General features: G+C 44.8%; 1 protein-coding gene across 3 annotated transcripts in view; it reads right to left on the bottom strand.

Annotated features, from left to right (window-relative positions):
• Positions 1 to 6,920, bottom strand: part of LOC135210955 (methylmalonic aciduria type A homolog, mitochondrial-like) — a 70,240-nt gene extending 63,320 nt beyond the window's left edge. The window contains exon 1 of one of the 3 annotated variants that reach the window (XM_064243934.1): positions 6,658 to 6,920. In XM_064243934.1, the coding sequence (XP_064100004.1) occupies positions 6,658 to 6,733 (76 nt within the window). In that variant the 5' untranslated portion in view covers positions 6,734 to 6,920. The remainder of the gene's footprint in view (positions 1 to 6,657) is intronic. The other 2 variants (XM_064243933.1, XM_064243935.1) reach the window with 2 other exon arrangements.
• Between the last annotated feature and the right edge of the window lie 12,243 nt (positions 6,921 to 19,163).

The following is a 19,163-nucleotide window of genomic DNA, read 5'->3' as shown; positions in this document are numbered from 1 at the left end:
TTTTTTGCTTCTGTGTACAAAAATAACTCAGATTGCGAAAAGGTAAAGTCCGAAATTCGCCCAGGCTGCCGAGAACAATTTTAAAACTCGTGCGCCGCCAACTCCGTAGACTCGCCACCATCCTCCCGCTTTCCCATTGGTTCCTGATCCTAGTCACCGCCGTAAGACTCTGCTCTCCTATTGGTCAGCATCTGTCCCATCATGCCTCTTTGTAAAGGAGTTCCTTGACCATTTTTTGCGGCAGCGTTATCGTAAACACCCGGAATTTGTTAATTCACATAGATTTCGTTTGTTAACGTAAATCCGTGTTAGTGATTTTGCTTTCGTTGTACTGTAAGTTACTTTATCGCGTTGTATGTGAACTTAATTACTTACTTTATTAGCTATGGGTCCCAAGAATGTTGCTGAAGTTCCCGGAAAGAAGAGGATGCTTTCTATGGAGACAAAGATGGAGATAATCAAGAAGTGTTAACGTTTTCAGCCATTTGTTAATGTGTTTCGTAAAGTTTAGTGTTAATGTTTTCTGCCATTTTTTAATGTGTTTCGTAAAGTTTAGTGTTCCTGTTTTCTGCCATTTGTCCTCCTCCTCTGTCACCTCTTCTGGACATCACCTCACTCGAAAGGTAAGGTTCCACATTTTACTACATATGTACGTACATGTACGTACAGTATTTCTTGTACCCTGTACACTAATACATTTTATTTATAGGTAGAGTCATGGTTAGGTTAGGTATTGAATGGTCCAAATTGTTGTATTTCATTGCTTATTGGTCAATTTAGCTTTATTATAAAATTTACTGTGGTGGTTTTGTAGGGCCTGGAACGAATTAGGCAATTTACATGTAAAACGTAGTTCTAGATACGAAAAAATCAGGTTACAAAGGCCGCTTCGGAACGGATTAATTTCATAACCTGAGGCACTACTGTACTGGTTTAACTAACCTAGTTTTGCACCCTCCAGCGCAAAACCTAACTACTGAAGGACTAGAGTCCGACATGATGGTAAAGTCACAAAATTGCAGAAAAGAAATTCAGCTAACTAGTTTCAATCCCACAAAAACAAGAAGTTGAATACTTCACCAATATTGGTAAGAGATACTTCCCAACAAATGAAGAAAATGTCTGCACCACCACCGATGTTCACCAGAAGCCAGCAGAGAACGAATTGATGTTACCTGGATAGCTCCCTCTTGTAGCTTGTAGCTCCCTCGAGGGGAGGGAGATGATGTCACCTACATCAGTGATGGCAGCGCCACCACGGAAGTTTTGAATCTATTGTCTGCCATTCGTAGGGAACCTACAGCTGTATAATTGTTCAGTAAGACACTGCAATAAAACTTTTGTTTTATTGATAAATAAACAAAGTTTTTCCCTTTATTAATAAACACATACATACTGTGCTATGTCTTTATGTCAATGGCCGTCATATGCAGTGCTGATGCGCAGGTGATTTGAAAACAATGCTCAGGCGCCAATTTGCGTTAAATCAAAATTTTCACGTTATTTAAACACTTTAAAATATTTTCTAGTTCGTGTTACATCGAAAACGCATTAATTGAGAGGTGACTATATGCATTATTTACTAAAAAATTCAGTCTGATATGGAACAAGATATTAACATTTATTACTCTATAGGCAAAGAAAAGTTAGCCTTTACTGACAATAATTGAAGTACCCTGAGTACCATCATACATACATATCTCAATTCTTAACAAACATTACAGAGACTTGTAGATATGCATTTCATTACCAAAAAAGGGATTTTGACGTAGGAAAAATCTATTTCTGGATTTGGCCCGTGTCGCTCCGTGAAATAGGTTCCTTTAGCACTATTTCTTTAGAAGGAAAGCAATTTACGTTTATTTCAGTAAATTACATTACTGGCAATTCCTGGGGAGGGCAAGACAATTCAAAATTTCTCATTACCATGGATAACTCCACTGAAGAAGAAAGATCCAGGCCCCTTCAGCTTAAAGACCTACGACAAGGCTGAGTGACAGCCTTCACGGCAGAAACTGAAAGGATCTTGTCTCAGCAAAAGTAAATAAGGAAGTCTGCAATCTGCTGAACACATGCTTTGATAAGATACCCCTTATACAATACTAATCACAGATGATGGTTCACTGAATGAGACGGTGATGATGGCTCCTCTGAGTGACCCATAGAGGAGCGAAGAGTTCTTTACCTGCTGCTGGAGCAAGTGCAGTCTAGGGACTGAGTATGAGCAATGCAAATGGGCTGCACTTGCCCCTCTTTATGTAACTTATCGGAGGCACAAGGTAAGGGGTTGTCTTGAGTTTATGTAAAAGGCTCTGGTTTGTATTTACAAAGGAGGATTTGCTAATTACAAAAATAATTCTAGATCTACCACAAATTTCCAAGAGTTATATTGATACCCACTTGGATTTTTTTACTGTTACCCACTTGGACATTTTTTATGATATGCAGTTTTGTTAACAATGCTGAAACATGATTAGTTCTTCTCTTATAACTTTTACCAATTAAGTGAGATTTGGAACTCAGGCATACAATAACTCTTGTTCGATTTGAGTTCCTTTTTTAGTGTTTGAACATTTCTGCTATTTACTTAGTTAACAAATGATTTGAAGATACTGGAACCCCTTACGTATATCCAAAAATTATATAAAGGAGCACCATGAAATACATACTGGGGTTTTTAAGTGGGAGGAAATATTAGTAGTACAAGGATTCAATTCTAACAACCCCATGATACTTCTGCAAGTTCTAATTCTTATTATGAGAAGGTTTACTGAATGTTTTTAAGTGATACCATGCACTTGATAAGTAGACTAGGACATCACATGGAATACAACCTAACTTGATCTACCTCCACCTAACCTTAACTCAGCTGAGGGCCTGGTGACCTAGGTTAACGCCCATCAGTTAAGGACCCCATGTCCCACCGGTTGGACTACATCACAGCCCTATTTATTTAGATTTACATTATATCTGGTCTGATAGGATGTATTGTGTCGGAGGAAACAAAGCCCCTGTCCAGTTAAGAATCTGGCACCCTCAGCCGAGTTAGGTTAGGTGTGGTTGAATTAAGTCACAACCCTCTCATGGTAGTTACAGAACTCTATGTTAAGTCAGGTAGGTGGTGCAGGTCTCCAGTCTGTTGAAGTATGGACCTGGCACTGTTGGTTAGGGCAGGTTGAATACATCCTAATACGTATTGCACTCATTTTGTGCTTTCTGCGTCACACATAAACCTCACCTCACTACTATGGCTGCCTGTAATTGTAGGATATAAAGGGAGCCCAACAATGCTAAAACTATTCATACGCTAATGAAATGTGTGCAAGAGTAGGGTAGTTCTATGAGAGAGCTACACACGGAGATATAGTTCATTCAAGAAAAGGATTTATATATAGCAGTACAGGAGAGATAAAATAAGGAATATACAGATAGGCTAATAAAAAATTTACTGTCTTTTGCTCATGTTTTTACGTTCATCCATGATGGGCTCATACTCAACATGACAGAAGCTCTGCGAGATGGCGTGTTTATTACCAGCCCCTCCAAGTTGAAAATAAAACATAAATAAAAGGCATTAAATTTCTAAAGTTATCTCACCTGTACTATAATATAGCTGTACCACACCCTTTTCTGTACTGTTCAGTCAAAAATTTTATTAATAAACAAAAAATATTTCTGTGCTGAGCTCTTCCTTAGAATTACCAAGAAAAGTTCAAAGCCCACATTAAAATATGGTTAAACCATTCTTTCACCTATGAACTTCAATTACGGTTTAATGCAAAAATGTACCCAGAAATGAACAGACGAACTGTAACAAATAGGTAACAGGTCGGATGCAGAGTAAGAGTCACAAATTACTTGTGGGGGGGGGCAGACCAGGGGGAGACTCCGGCCAGGTTAAGACATGACACCTTAGTTAGGATAGGTTAAGGTAAGTCTAGCTTTATTAGGATAAACAACAGGGCTGTAACATAGCAGCCACCTCTATTGGAATGTGCCTACTTCCTGAAAAAGCACTGGAATTATGCCATTTTGTAATTTAGGAGAAACTATTTACTTCAACAGGAGTGTAGAGGTCTTGGTGTGCTGCCAGGATGGTCCACTACTCTTGACTGATGCTCATGGAAGCGAATTAAGGTTCTTTTAAGGAAGGTGGCCGCTATGTCATTTACCATATATAGTAGCTATTTATTCCCTTTGAAATGCCTACTAAGCCTACAGTAGCCCTGACCCTTTACTCTGCATTCATTCTCAGTAAGCAGGTGCTTGGGGGAAACAACCACCTAGAATCCATAGTACTCAGGTAGATCACCCTTATTCACTTGATATTTAATTGGTGAAACAAAAATACAATTACATCTTTAAGCTTACCATTCAAAACATTGAGGTTTCATCAACATAATGTGATATATAAAAGAGCCATACGAACTAAAATAAGCATGTGAGGTCTTCATAAAATATGTTTTCAAGGCAGTTTTAAAATCCAATAAGGCGTCTTCTGCATCCGGTCCATTTCGTAACCAGCATCGATCCCACATCCTTCCCAGCGCTCATTTGAACAATATTAGCGTATATATGTAACGTTTATTGGTCTTACTCAAGATTGCAGTTGTAATCAGCACAATAAAACAGCATTTTGTTGCCTATATTAGTGAAAGTATGAGACTTCTTATTCCTGGGGTCATGGTTTGAACTGAAATTCATTTTTACCTTGTAATCAGTGGTTTTTATCCTTACTGCCATCACAAATGAAACTCCACAGTGCTTATTTGATTGTATTTATACATATTTTGTTCTTAATTAACTCCAAATTGCACTTGAAATACGTTGTTGACAGCGAAGCCATGGCGCGAACAATTTTTTTCTTAATGTACAGGGTGTCCAAAAAGGCTCAGTATACCATTATAAGTTTCTGAGCAATAAATACTTGTAATGGTATTGGGACTTTATGGATACCCTGTACGTACATTTGGCTGTCAAAAGCACCGGCGAGCAGACGACAGATTAGTAAATTGTTTATGACAAAAATTTTTGTATTTTTTTTATAGCACTTTTCATTGATTCAAGTCTACATTACTATTTTGATTTTGATTTTTAATAATTGTACTTATGCCTGAAATAAATTTAATGCTTGCATGCTAGGAATGGCAAAATTTCATTGTTACCAATTTAGTGGAGCTTCACACATACAACGATGCATTTACAAACTGTTTCCATGAATTCTAGTTGTCCTAGTAATGCAATAATGATAAAATTGCTCTAATATTTATGTATACAACAAATAGATATGCTAATTAAACTTATTTCCCTGGTTTTGTGTAAGTTTTAGTATACCCAGTTTGGAGGGTAAACACATACCAATTGGTAACACTGATAAACAATTGGAGAGCACGAACAACACTGTAGGTACTGTTTACAAGCAAAACTGTTGATATTTGAGTCAGGAATCTAGTTACTTTTTCAACAACGAATATTTTCAAATTAATAATCATGAATATGTATTAATATTTATGCAATTCATGACCTTATACTGCCGTTCAAGTATTTATTTAAATAATGATCTAATTTTGTTTGTTTGTATGGTGCTTTAAAGTTGCATGGAACCCGTGGTTATTCAGCAATGGGACCAACGGCTTTACGTGACTTCCGAACCACGTCGAGAGCGAACTTCTATCACCAGAAATACACATCTCTCACTCCTCAATGGAATGGCCGAGAATCAAACCCGCAACCAACGAGGTGGGACGCCAACACCATACCAACCACGCCACTGAGGCCCTTAGGGTAAAAAATTGCATGGTACAGGGGTGGACCATGTATGATCAATGTGTACAACCCCAAAAAAGGACATTAAAACGTGTCCTGACATCGGAGATGGGCATCAGACGCGACTTGTTGTTGGTGAGAAACGGAGCTAAAGACCTCTACTCCGGTGTCAGGACGCGTTATAATGTACTTTTCTTGGGGTTGTACACATTGATCGTATATGGTCCACCCCTGTACCATGCGGTTTTTTTACCCTATAGGGTAAAAAACCCGCATGGTACAGGGGTGGACCATGTACGATCAGCGTGAACAACCCCCAAAAAAGTACATTATAACGCGTCCTGACATCGGAGATGGGCATCAGTCGCGACTTGTTGTTGGTGAGAAACGGAGCTAAAGACCTCTACTCCGGTGTCAAGACTCGTTATAATGTACTTTTCTTGGGGTTGTACACATTGATCGTACATGGTCCACCCCTGTACCATGCGGTTTTTTACCGTAATTATCTAGTGAAGGCTTCTTCTTCTTCTTCTACAAAAAATTGTAGTTTCCTTAAAAAAGTAGTGGTTGGAATTTGTTCAAATGAGTGCTGTGAAGGCTGGGAAAGATGTTGGATCCTTTGCGGTTACGAACGGCACCTCAGGCGGTTGACCCCATATTGGATTTCTAAACTCCCTTGAAAACTTATTTTACGAAGACCTCACATGCTTAAAGGCTGATCCATGCGATGACGATGGATCCACTGCGGTGTTTCCCCCTAGTATTGGTATCTAGGTATAACCTAGGAAGTAGGCAGGTAGGCTGGGGTATGGTAGGCCAGGCCTCAGCGGCCGTTTCGTAATACCAGCTACCTACTACCTAATTATGAGAGTAGGGCTCGTTTTCACATACCTCCCATGGACATCGCATTGATTGGTGTTCTTGAGAGAGTTCTCAAGCAGTGTTTTGGAAACAGAGTTAATGCCATCGTGCCAATTTATGTAATTAACAACTTAGTCAAAAGAACATTTCCTCGGCTTAGTCGGCTGGAGTCCTGGACTATGTAGTAGTGTATTAGTAGAAGTGGAATTTGTCTTTGAAACGGCTCCTAAGCCGTCCTTTGCTCGTTTTATTCTTCCATTGTTTGTGCTTATTTAAATTTATTGTCTTTGTAATACCACAAATCTTTTATAAATTCTTTCATATTTTCAATTTCTTCTTTCAACAGGTCAGTAACTAGAAGTGCATTAGCCACCAGTTCCTCTTTATTTTCTTTATATGGCCGCTGCCAAAATTCGTTAGCCTTTATGTAATGATGCATCTATTTAACGGTACTTCATTGCTTTTCATATCTCTCCAAGGAACTCATATCAGAGTCTCTTGTTATATTATTCATTTTCAGTTCTTGCCTGGTGAGTATATTTTGAGTATATAATTACTTTCATGGGGAATATATTTAGTTATACAGACAACATAGAGTACCATTAACTTGCATACAGTATGTTTACTGGAACAAAACATGGACAAATGCAAATCTTTATAACAAAGTGATAGTTATTTTAATGACTCTTGTATAATAGAACAAACGAATGGAGGTATATGTCACATGTCTTTGCAGATACTGAGACGTCCACATGGGAACAATTAAATATATTATTGCCACCGTCAAAATCTGATGATATATCACCTTTAAACTCAGTAAGTGATAGTGAACTGGCAGAATTTGTTAGTTGGTGATACTAAGCAATTGTGAAATTTCTAAAACTAAATTTCTTTCGATGTAAATTTGCATCCTTTAAATCTGTAGGATAACTTCAAAGTTATTTCCATGATATTCAAAATAGCTACTAGAAAACGCAAACACATAGATTTTTGGTATTATGCCAAACACTGGGGCAACTAAGGCCATTCAGCGCTGAAACGGAAATTAACAGTATAAAGTTTGAAAGGTGTTACAGGACGAAAACCTCGCAGGTTGTACTATGAAACAATTGTTAGGAGAGGGTGGACGGTTAGATGGAAGAAAGATAATGTGAACGGAGGAACAGGAAAAAAGGAATGAAAATACATAGTTGCAGCGAGGGGCCGAAGAGACGCTGCATAGAACCTTAAGTAATGCCTACGTTTCACCGAATGAGGTGCACTGATGGCGCTACACGCCCCTACCGGGTAGAAAACGCAAACTCAATAAAGTAAATTCAAGAGAATGCTCAAACTGCTAGAGTTTAGTTCATAACACGCCCATGTAGGGACAACGCTTTTCCCCTATTTTCATTGCATCCAAGCATCAAGTTGCGTTGTTCTTAATTCCATCCGATAGAGTGTTCCGTGGCCTTTCCCCCGATGTATAATACGTACATGCAATTCCATTATTTCTGGGCTCAGCTTGTGTCGCTCCATGAAATGGTTCCTTTAGCACTCATTTCTAAGGTATAAATATTGCTATGAATACCAGAGAAAAAAGCTAATATGGAAACCCCAGAGTATTCTGGCTCGCTCACCTTTATTTAAGGTGTCAGTATGGTTTCTGGGGTGAGTGAAACCACTACCAGAGGTCCTTTGCCATTTATTCTCTTCCTTCTTCAATATCCCTCATCTACAGAGGAGCCGATCTAAGGCCCACTACCCGCTACCGTTACGGCTAGCGCCTCTAACGTCATTCCTTTGATAGCACGACCCACGCTGCACACGTTTTTCTTTGCTGTGTTGTGTTTTTCCTGGAATTTATCTTACCCATCATCATAGAACGTCAAGCTATTGCTGTATCCAAGTTAAGTACTGCTATTAATGGTTGACACTATTTAGGAGCTGCCTTTGGCACGTTTAACCAAATTATTTAGGTTTTTATAAGACGGTGTCCTATGCAGCGCCGTCCCCGTGCCGCCATACTCAGCTCACTCCCTCGTATTACCTTGTTTCGTGTCCCAGTCAGTCCCCCATACCTTTTGGGCTCGATACTTGGTTTAGCAGTACCTTCCTATGATTATCAGTGATGCATTTTATTGACGTTTTTGTTATCTTAGTCCACACGGGGGATATTGTCCGAGCACATGCTCTCGGTACATAGCCTATGTTGTTACCTTTCAGTCCAGATGTTCATGCATGCATGTATCTTTTAGTTATTAGGTTACTTCTTCGTTAGGCGCCCTTGTATGAAGGACCCTAGTCCTTCTCCCTTTTTGTCCTCGAGCCACCCTGGCCGCCTGCCCCGCGTTTTTTCGTCACGGCATATAGGCTAGCTGCTCGGAATTGCCAGGCTTTGGCCATCCTTCTCGCTTGGCTCTGCCCAGCTTCTCCAGGACATTGCTTTTTCTCTCTCGTCTCACTTTTCTTCCTTTCCCCCCGTGTTAGGATAGGATGTTCATTTTATATGTTACATGTTATTGAGACGGCTTCAGTTGGCCTATAGGCCTCCTTCGATCTCCTGGCCTTTTTCACCATGTGTATGTTCACCCGGCTGAGAGAGTTCCAGGCGACCGTGTACGAGCCACCCTGCTTCCGACCCTCCCAGTCCCCCTTCCCCCCACCTTGGTGGAGGGACGCTCGCTCACGCTGTCTCAGGTAGCCGATCCGAGCAAACCCTCCCCCTCCCCCTCCCCCCTCAAGGGGGATAGGGGAGGTGGTTGGAGGGCTCTCGGCGAGCTGGCCCGCTACCCTGCCATTCTCCCCAGAGGAGTAGGGGGGAGCCCTGCTCGGCCGAGCCTCGGTTGGCCACCAGGCTCGGTGGAGCTCGGTTCTCCTCGGCTCACTGGTCGCGTATCCCTATCAATAGACACCATCTCCTCCCCGCTCCGGCGGATGCAGGACCCCGGCGTAGCCAGGTCCGCTTTTGTATGGTTGATTATTGTGGAGGCTCCGGCCTCCCTTAAAGGGTACCCTATGTTGCATGCATGTTCTTTTACATATAATAACATCCATTGCCTTTAGTTTAAGTTTTGTTGGCGGAGTCATCCAACTCCGCCAGGGATCATCTCCCACCTTGTTCTAGTTTTAAGTTACTCCTACGGTGGAGTTGTCAAACTCCGCCGTGTAATTTCCTTACCTGGTCTCCACCTGCTCCACACCCGGTGCTTGTTCAGACTACTCCTTACTCCGGCGTATGGAATAGGTGGTTATCCTGATTCAGTGTTTAAATTGGTCTCCAGTATCGCCGGAAACACACTGTTCCAAGCTCTGTTCTACCAATCCTACTGGATGCTTCGCCATGGTACACGGCTAAAGAGCAGGTCGAGACTGGGCCATATTACTTATTAACACCGGAGCACTCCTGCGTCATGGCACATCACAACCACGGACCTAGTCCAGAAGGTTAGTGGTGATACTCATGTATCATTTCACTTACAGGTCACCCATTGTATGGAGGTTGGCTGCAACGCTGTCCTCCAAGACCCCTGTGGGCACAAGGTCTGCCGGACCCACTCCACCTGCACGATCTGCCTTAACGAGTCCGTGGTATGGCACCACGAGAATTGTCTCATTTGCTACGAGCTCGTAGACCAAGTCTCTGAGGTAGGTGGTGTTCCGGAGTACACACAGTAATACAATGAGGACCAATGAAATTTATGTCAATTTGATATGCGCTTTACAATAAGTTATGGTTTAACCTAGGTTAGTCTTAAGTATTAACGTTAACCCCTCTTTTTACAGGGCGTCCAAGCGGTCCAGGAGACTGCTTTATCCACCCTGAAGGTTCAGCAGACTAATTACAGCACACCTACCAAGGAGTGTTTAGGCATTCGCTCTGTTTACCCGGTTTTGAGGGAGACATTCCGCGCTCCACAGCAGCCAGTACCTTAGGGGAAGCCAACAGCCCCCTACCCCCACCTCACCTCAGAGTGCAGACACATCTCCTTCTGTGAAGCTACCACTGTTTGCCACCAAGAATCCAGCCGCATGATTCCAGATTGCAGGTGTCTGTGACGAAGTCTTGAAGGCAGACTTCATTGTGTCGGCCATGCCAGATGATGTCTATGAGCAGATGTGCCCATGGATGATCGCGCAGCCAGACGCGATATGCAACACCGATCTGAAAGCAAAAATGATTGACACCTTCTTCCTCCCCACCATCGACAGAGCCGCCCGAATCCTCGATCTGGTAAGGAGCCCCATTCGAGATAGAGACCCATGGGTCTCCTGGAATAGACTGATAGACCTCATCCTCCTGCCAGAGTGGGACATGATGGGCAATGCAAGGAGATCAGCCTTAAGCAGGAGATATTCCTCCGTCAGTTGGAACCAGAGGTAAGAAAGCAAATAACAAAGATCCACGTCCTATCCGACGAGGAATTGTTTGCGAAAGGCTCTGAGACTTACCAAGGCCTCCCGGGTGGTCACCTTTTCCACCCCATCGACACCTTCAACCAACTGCCTGATGGAGGACGACACAGCAGGAGCAGAAGCGGCAGAAATCAACACCATACAAAATGGATCCCAACACCGCAGCGAAGTGGAAACCCAGCATGGTGTTTCTACCATAGGAAAATCGGCAAATACGCCAAACAGTGTGAGAAACTATCCTCATACAACCAGTCAAAAAACGGGGAAGGCACCCCCCCCTATCAGCAGCCATGACCATGCTCCTACAGAGGCCACAACCCAAAGGTTTCTACGTCCATGGCGAGATCTCCGGCAGGAGGATGTTAGTAGACACCGGAGCTATGCAGTCGGTGTTTCCACCTTCGGAGGATGATTGCAGCCATGCTCCCAATGCCACCACTGCCCTGATGGCCACGAACGGGACCCCCATTCGCTCCTTCGGTACGAGATCTCGCAGGATATCCATCCTGGGTCGGACCTACGTGTGACCTTTTATCATCGCCGGCGTCAAGGGCCCCCTCCTTGCCACAGACTTCCTGGCACAACACAGGCTCCTGGTTGATGTGGGCAGCAAACGCCTCCCTATCCAGGGAGGAATTGGTTGTAAAGGCTCGGAGACTGACTGAGACCTCTCGGGTGGCCAACTTTTCCACCCCATTGAAGGAGGACGACGCAGCATGAGCAGAAGCAACAGAAATTAACGCCATACAATAAGCATCCCCAGCACAGCAGAGAGGTGGAAACCCAGCATGGTGTTTCTACCACAGGAAATTCAGCAAATATGCCAAACAGTTTGAGAAACCATCCTCATACATCCAGTCAAAAAACGGGGAAGGCACCCGCCCCCATCAGCAGCAATGGCCGGGCTCTTTCAGAGGCCACAACCTGTAGGTTTCTACATCAACGATGAGATCTCTGGCAGGAGGATGTTAGTAGACACCGGAGCTATGCAGTCGGTGTTCCCACCTCCGGAGGATGATCGCAGCCATGCCCCCGACACCACTGCTGTCCTGATGGCCATGAATGGGACCCCCATCCACTCCTTCGGTATGAGATCTCGCAGGATATCCATCCTGGGTTGGACGTAAGTGTGGCCTTTTTTCATCGCCAATATCAAGGTCCCCCTCCTCGGTGCAGACTTCCTGGCACAACACGGGTTCCTAGTTGACATGTGCCACAAATGCCTCCTCGACACAGGAACCTGCTGGTCTTTTCCCTTTGCCGTAGGACCAAGAATTCCTACCATCTGCTCTGTAGCACCCCACAAATACAACCCCCTTCTTCAGGAGTTCCCCGGCGTACTCAAACACGGCATCTACCATCACATCATGACCACTGGCTCTCTCATACTCGCAAAGTTTTGCAGGCTACCATCGAACCAACTGTAAGACGCCAAAAGGGCCGTCTCAGAGATGGAGCAGATGGGCACCTGCAGGAAGCCCTCCAGCCCGTGGGCATCACCCTTCCACATGGTCAAGAAGACGGACAGGACCTGGAGACCTTATGAGGATTACCGTCAGCTGAATTTAGTAACTACTTCAGATCATTACCCCCTGCTGAACATGCAGGACCTGACGGGGGCCCTTCATGGAGCAACATTATTTACAAAAATGGACCTTCTCAAGTCATATTTTCAGGTACCGGTCAACCCCGAGGACGTCCCTAAGACAGCCATCATCACGTCCTTTGGGTTCTACGTCTTCTCCTACGCCACCTTTGGCCCGAGGAACGCCAGAGCCACCTTCCAGCGCCTGATGGACAGCATACTCGACCTGCCCTTCTTTGTTTGCTATGTGGATGACATCTTCATTTTTACCAGGTCACTGAAAGAACATCTGCGACACATCTGAGCAGTTTTGCGGCGCCTTCAAGAGAATGGATTAATCGTCCATTTCAACAAGTGTACCTTCGGCTCCGAGAAGGTGGACTTCCTGGGGCACAAGATCTCCACAGAATGCATCCGCCCCATGACGTCGATCAAGGCACGGCAGAAATTCATCAGGATGGTGAATTATTACTGCCGATTCATACCCGACATTGCCCACACCATGTCCCCCTTGACAGAGGTCCTGAAGGGGAAACCAAAGAAGCTGGTGTGGGAGACAGCACAGTAACAAGCCTTCCTGCAGATGAAGATATCTCTATCCAGGGCGACAACCTTGGCTCACCAAGACCCTGCAGTGCCCATACAGCTCACCACTGATGTCAGCAACATTACCTGTGGAGCAGTCCTGGAGCAGGTGATTCACGGAGTGCCCCAACCACTCGCCTTCTTCAGCGGGAAGTTGCAGCCCGCCGAGACCTGATGCAACACTTTTGACAAAAATTACTAACGGTCTATCAGGCCATTCAGTATTTCTGCTACCTGCTGGAGGGAACCCTTTTACCATCAGAACGGACCACCAACCACTGATACACGCCTTTACCAAAGTAGGAGATGCCTGGTGTGCCAGACAACAGCAACACCTCGCAACCATCATGGAGTTTGGTTGTACCATCTGCTACGTCCCCGGCAGGAGAAAACCTGTGGCCGATGCCTTTTCCCGAGTTGAAATCAGCTCAGTCCACCTCAGGATCAACTACGAAGACTTAGCCTGGGAACAAGCAGCCGACCCTGAGTTGCTAGCCTACCTAACCGCAATCCCCTCCCTCAAGTGGAAAGACGTGCCCTTCGGCCCATCACCAACAACATTCCTCTGTGATGTCAGCACAGGATGCCCTCGCCCGCTAATCCCGGCATCCCGGAGAAAGAAGGTCTTCAAAATTATCCACAGCCTCTCACATCGCCTCCTGACAGAGAAGTTCGTGTGGCATGGCATCCGAAGGGATTCTCGGAAGTGGGCGAGACAATGCATCCCATGCCAGAAGAGCAAGATCTGCAGGCCAAGGAGAGATTCGGCCATATCCATGTAGACGTCGTAGGGTCCCTTCCTCCATCAGGAGGTCACAGATACCTCCTCACAGTCATCGATCAGTCCACCAGGTGGCCCGAAGCGACACCTATGATGGAGGCCACCACCAACGCCTGCACAGAAGCCCTTCTCTCCAGCTGGATCAGCCGTTTTGGAGTGCCGGACAACATCACGACGGACCGAGGAGCCGCTTTTCTGTCAGATCTGTGGGCCGCCCTGGCTCGCTTGATGGGGACGTTGCAGCAAGGAACAAATGCCTACAACCCTGCAGCCAATGGTATATTGGAGAGGTTCTATCGCTCCCTCAAGATCTCCCTGATGGCGAGTTGCTCCTGTGACAATTGGAAGACGCAGCTACCTTAGGTCCTCTGCGGCCTCCCCACCGCTCTGAGGGCCAACGGCGAAGCATCACCTGCAGAAAAAGTCTACTGGGAAAACCTTGGCAGTCCAAGGCGAGTTCTTCCCATCGTCAACTGATACTGAGGACATCTTAATTGCCAGGCTGTGAAAATCTGCAGGGAAATTCACCCCTGCCTCAAGACTTTCTTTGACAGGACAAATCATTTCCAGCCCAAGGTCCTAGAAACATGCAAGAATGTCTTCGTCCGCTATGATGCGCACCAGCCGCCCCTGACAAGACCATACCACGGCCCTTTACAAGTTTTCTGCCGCTCGGAAAAGGCCTACCTCCTGTGTATCAGTGGACAAGAGGATTGGGTCTCCGTCAACAGATTGAAGACAGCTTTCCTGATGGAGGAGGGCACCACTGGAGACGGACCCACCAGCCACCCCAGAATACCACCAGAAGACCTGCCTTTCACTGAGGTCCCAGGCTATACCAACGGCACCGCTGCCATCCGAAGACAGCAGTCGAACTCCCCAGGATTTGCTCCAGGGGCTGAATCCTGCTGCCAGGCCCTCTCAGAGGACACGGAAGACAAGAGCCCCCCGAAGCAGTTAGTGTCACAGATGAGGGGCACCTCCGCTCTCCAATGCACTACAATGACTAGCATTCGGCCTCCCAATTCGTATTTATCATCCAATGTTCACTGCCATAACCATTGTCTTTGGGAGGGGGGGAAGTATTTGTAAGGACAACGCTTTTTGCCTAAATGTACATATGCAGGTTTCTTGTCCGCATTGTACCTCATATCATAATATTAGGCACTTAGCAGCCTTGCCATCGACATATCATTCATATCTGTTAGCATCAGTATGGCAAATAATATTCATGTAAATTAACATGTCAAGAAACACAAATCCGGGTTGGATCATGTCATTTTTGTGTCAGTTTCGGTCACGCACTACAGATCTGCCCGCATACCTGTTTATAACCTGAGCTCACCTGTAAATAAATTATCATTACCCAGCTACCTGTCTCTCTCTCTCTAAACTTCACACTCTTACATTTAATTGAAATAAAATGTAGTCATAAATAAAATTTTTAGTTCTGTAACAGAGCAATTTAACGCTTATGTGGATGTTGTTAATGTAATTGTTGATAACATGTGTATGGGCTAGCCATATTCTTGGGAGTACAATATGTGAGACAAGGGGAGTGTGCCTGCATTGTACAGCACAGCAAGGAGAGTCGGTTGCATCATCCCGCTGGTAAGGATCACTAGTATCCATTATTGTCCTGAACTCTGTTTGGACTAATAAAGCTTCAGAGGTTAGCTACCTTTCTCTAGTCCTCACATGGTTCAGTGACAATCAAGAACCAAGGACTTAATCAAGATGAGTTGACATGTATGAATGGCCACGCCCGCAAGAAGGTCTGCAAACTTGCCAGCTGCCCCAGCAAAAGGAGCCGGCAGGATCTCACGTGCATTGCAGTCACAACAAGCGGCGATTGAGGCATTGACACGTCAGTTATCAGCACTTCATGGGAATACTTCTGTACCTCTACAGTCTCCTGTGTCAGGCACGGCCCCAGCAGCAGCGGCGCCCGAGAAGTGCAAGTTAGACATGTCCCTGTCTGCATTATGAAGTTGGAGGAGGTCGGTAGTGTTGGCTTCACCTGAACAAATGGGTGGGAATGGAAGCCGTCATGCACCTGCGTCCCTGGTGTGAGGCTGGATTGTAAAGAGCTTTGGACGCAAAGGTGTCATCAGATGAAATATTTGCGATGACATCCTCGGCGATGCTGGATACAATACAGGAGCTAGTGACATCGTTGTCCCACCAGGCGGTGCTATGGGACACTTTCTTTAGTAGCCATCAGTCAGCAGAGGAATCCATTAAAGTTTACTTTAATAAGTGTCTTCAACAGGCAATTGATTGCAGATTTAAGTGCCCATCGTGTTCTAGCAACTTAGCAGAGTATATCCTTGTTAGGATACCCCTATGTTGAAAAGAGAGTTGTATCAGTCAGCAAAGGAGTCTATGTCATTGGAGGATTTGAAAACGAAATGCTTAGCATTTGAGGCAGTAGCTCGTGACTCATTGGGGGTTAAACCCAATGTTTTTGGGGTGGTAGTCAAACTGTCTGATGAAGAGGAGCCACCTGCAGCAGAAGTCGGGGCTGCAGGTATAGGTAAGCAGCGGAAGGGCCCATCAAAGGATAGGTCTAAGTGTAGTAGCTGCGACAGGTATCATGGGCAAGGATGCCAAGTCTGTCTGGCAAGGGATGTTGAGTGCTTTAATTGTGGTGGTAAAGGGCATTTGGCCAGGTGTTGCCTGAAAGGAAAGAAGAAACGTCAGGGATAATAATTCTTTGGCGACTGTTAGTGTCATGTACTGGTTCTAGTAACCTGCCTAAAGTGAAGATAGACATTCGCATCCCTAGCAACGGGAAATGGTGTCAGGCAATGGCAGTGGCCGATACTTAGGCAGAAGTGTGTGTGGCTGGCACTCAGCATCTTAGTTTATTGGGGTTGAGCAAGGGTCAGTTGCAAAAACCGAAGTTGAAGTTGGTGGACATTGTGGGGAAGGCAGTACCAGTATGGGGAGCGACCTTGTGTCGCATTAAAATAGGTTCTGGGAAGATTGAGCATATGGTTTATTTTGCTAAATCATCATCATGTGTTTTCTTATCTTTAAATTCATGTAAAGAGTTATATTTAGTGCCAAGAGATTTCCCTTATGCTAAGGTGTCTAGTGTCTGTGAGAGCAGTGAAATTGCTTATACCTTTGGCAATGTCACATCGTTGGGTCCCCCAACGTATAATCCATCAGCCTCATTGACCAAGTTGGGCAGTATCCCAACGGTCTTGGCCCCCTCCCCTTGGTCGAGATGAATGTCGACTGATTGCATGAATGGCTCTGCAACATTTTTCGGCCACCACATTTAATACGAGCAAGTGTCCCCTCCCAGTGATAGAAAGTCCCCAATGCCATATTCATGCTGTGCTAAATGCTAAGCCTGTGGCATTTCATACACCGTTGCCTGTTCCCAAGCATTGGGAGAATGAGATGAAGAAACAATTAGAGAGAGACGTAAGACAAGGTATCATCCGCAAAGTGCCCGCTGGTGAGGCCACCGAATGGTGTTCTAGGATGGTAGTAACTGGCAAGAAAAATGGCCAGCCTAGACAGACAGTGGATTTTCAACTGCTAAATGCTGTATGCTTACAAAAAACCCACCACACAGCTGCCCCCTTTGATATGGTCTCAAATGTCCCGCCTCACACTTTTAAAACTAGTGGCTGATGCATTTTCTGGTTTTCATCAAGTGGAACTGGACGAAGAGAGTAGGAGGTTGACTACCTTTATTACACCATGGAGACGATATCAGTACCTACATACCACCATGGGCCATTGTGCGGCTCCAGACGTGTACATGAAACATTTTGATGATATCATAGCAAATGTTGCCAGAAAGTGCAAGTGCATTGAAGATACCCTACTATATGACACGAGTGTTGAACAAGCGTTTTGGCATGTGTTTGATTTTTTGGAGGTGTGTGAGAAACATGGGATTACACTAAATCATTCTAAATTCAAGTTTTGTAAATGTGAAGTAAAATTTGTGCGTTATCAGCTGGGTTGGGATGCCTACCAACCAACAGCTGATAGGCTATCAGCTGTTAAGGATTTCCCCATGCCATCAGAGCTGTCCATAACTGACACTCGTGCATGGCATGGATTAGTGAATCAGCTGGCCCCATTCATGGCCACGGTCCTTGTGATGGCTCAGTTTAAGGATCTGCTTAAGAAGCTATCAAAGAAAAGTTTATTGGGATGATCAGCTGCAACGAGAATTCGAGAAAGAAAAGAGTGCTATATGTCAGTTAGCCAAAGAAGGCTTGATGTACTATGACAAATCATGGCCGATGGCTGCAGTGACAAACTAGTGTAGAGGGGGTATCGGATTTGTGGTAATGCAACAACATTGCAATTGTGTTATGGTGGATACCCCTTTCTGTTGCCAAGGGGGATAGCGTTTGGTGTTTTGTGGGAGCAGACATCTCACCCCTATGGAAGCAGGGTATACTGCGGTTGAGGAAGAGGCCCTAGCGATAGTGTGGTGTCTAAAAAAAGCCACACTTTTCTTGTTAGGTTGTCCAAATTTGACATTGGTTACGGACCATCATCCCTTAGTGAAACTGTATGGCAACAGGGAGTTAAAGGATATTTCTAATCCCAAATTATGTATGTCAAAGGAAAGGACATTGCAGTATCATTTCAGCATGAAATATTTGCCTGGAAAAAGAAACTGCGGCCGACAGACTCTCCCGCTACCCCTCCCTCCATGTCAACCCTGAATATGAAGATTCGCAACTCAGTGATGACCTCACGGTTGCTATGGTAACGTCCTTGGTGGCAGCGCTTGAGGTGGAGAACGTTGTCTTAATTAATGGATCAAGAGACTGTCCATAGTGCTGCTTGAGATGACCTGGTGTACCAGTTACTGCTAACGAGAGTTAACAACGGTGATTGGCCTCAGAGTAAGAGTCAAGAGCTTGAGTGTTTAAAACTTTTCTTTGGTGTGCAAAAATGGATAGCTGTATCAGGAGAACTGATAACATATACCCATGACCAAGGATGTGTACATTTGATCATCCCAGAAAGTTTACGGCAGCGGGTAGCGGTTAACATGCACAGCGGGGCATCAAGGTCTCGACTCTATGTTAAGAAGGGCCCATCAGTCGGTGTATTGGCTGGGCATAACAGGTGACTTGAAGCATCAAAGGGTAGTGTCAAGTATGTGAGACGCACACCCCATCACAGCAGCAAGAACGTTTGATC

This window comes from Macrobrachium nipponense, chromosome 4 (genome assembly GCF_015104395.2).
Source record: "Macrobrachium nipponense isolate FS-2020 chromosome 4, ASM1510439v2, whole genome shotgun sequence".
In the NCBI taxonomy this organism is placed as follows: domain Eukaryota; kingdom Metazoa; phylum Arthropoda; class Malacostraca; order Decapoda; family Palaemonidae; genus Macrobrachium; species Macrobrachium nipponense.
Note: the sequence above shows the minus strand (reverse complement) of the source record. Positions and strands in the feature narration are given on the sequence as shown.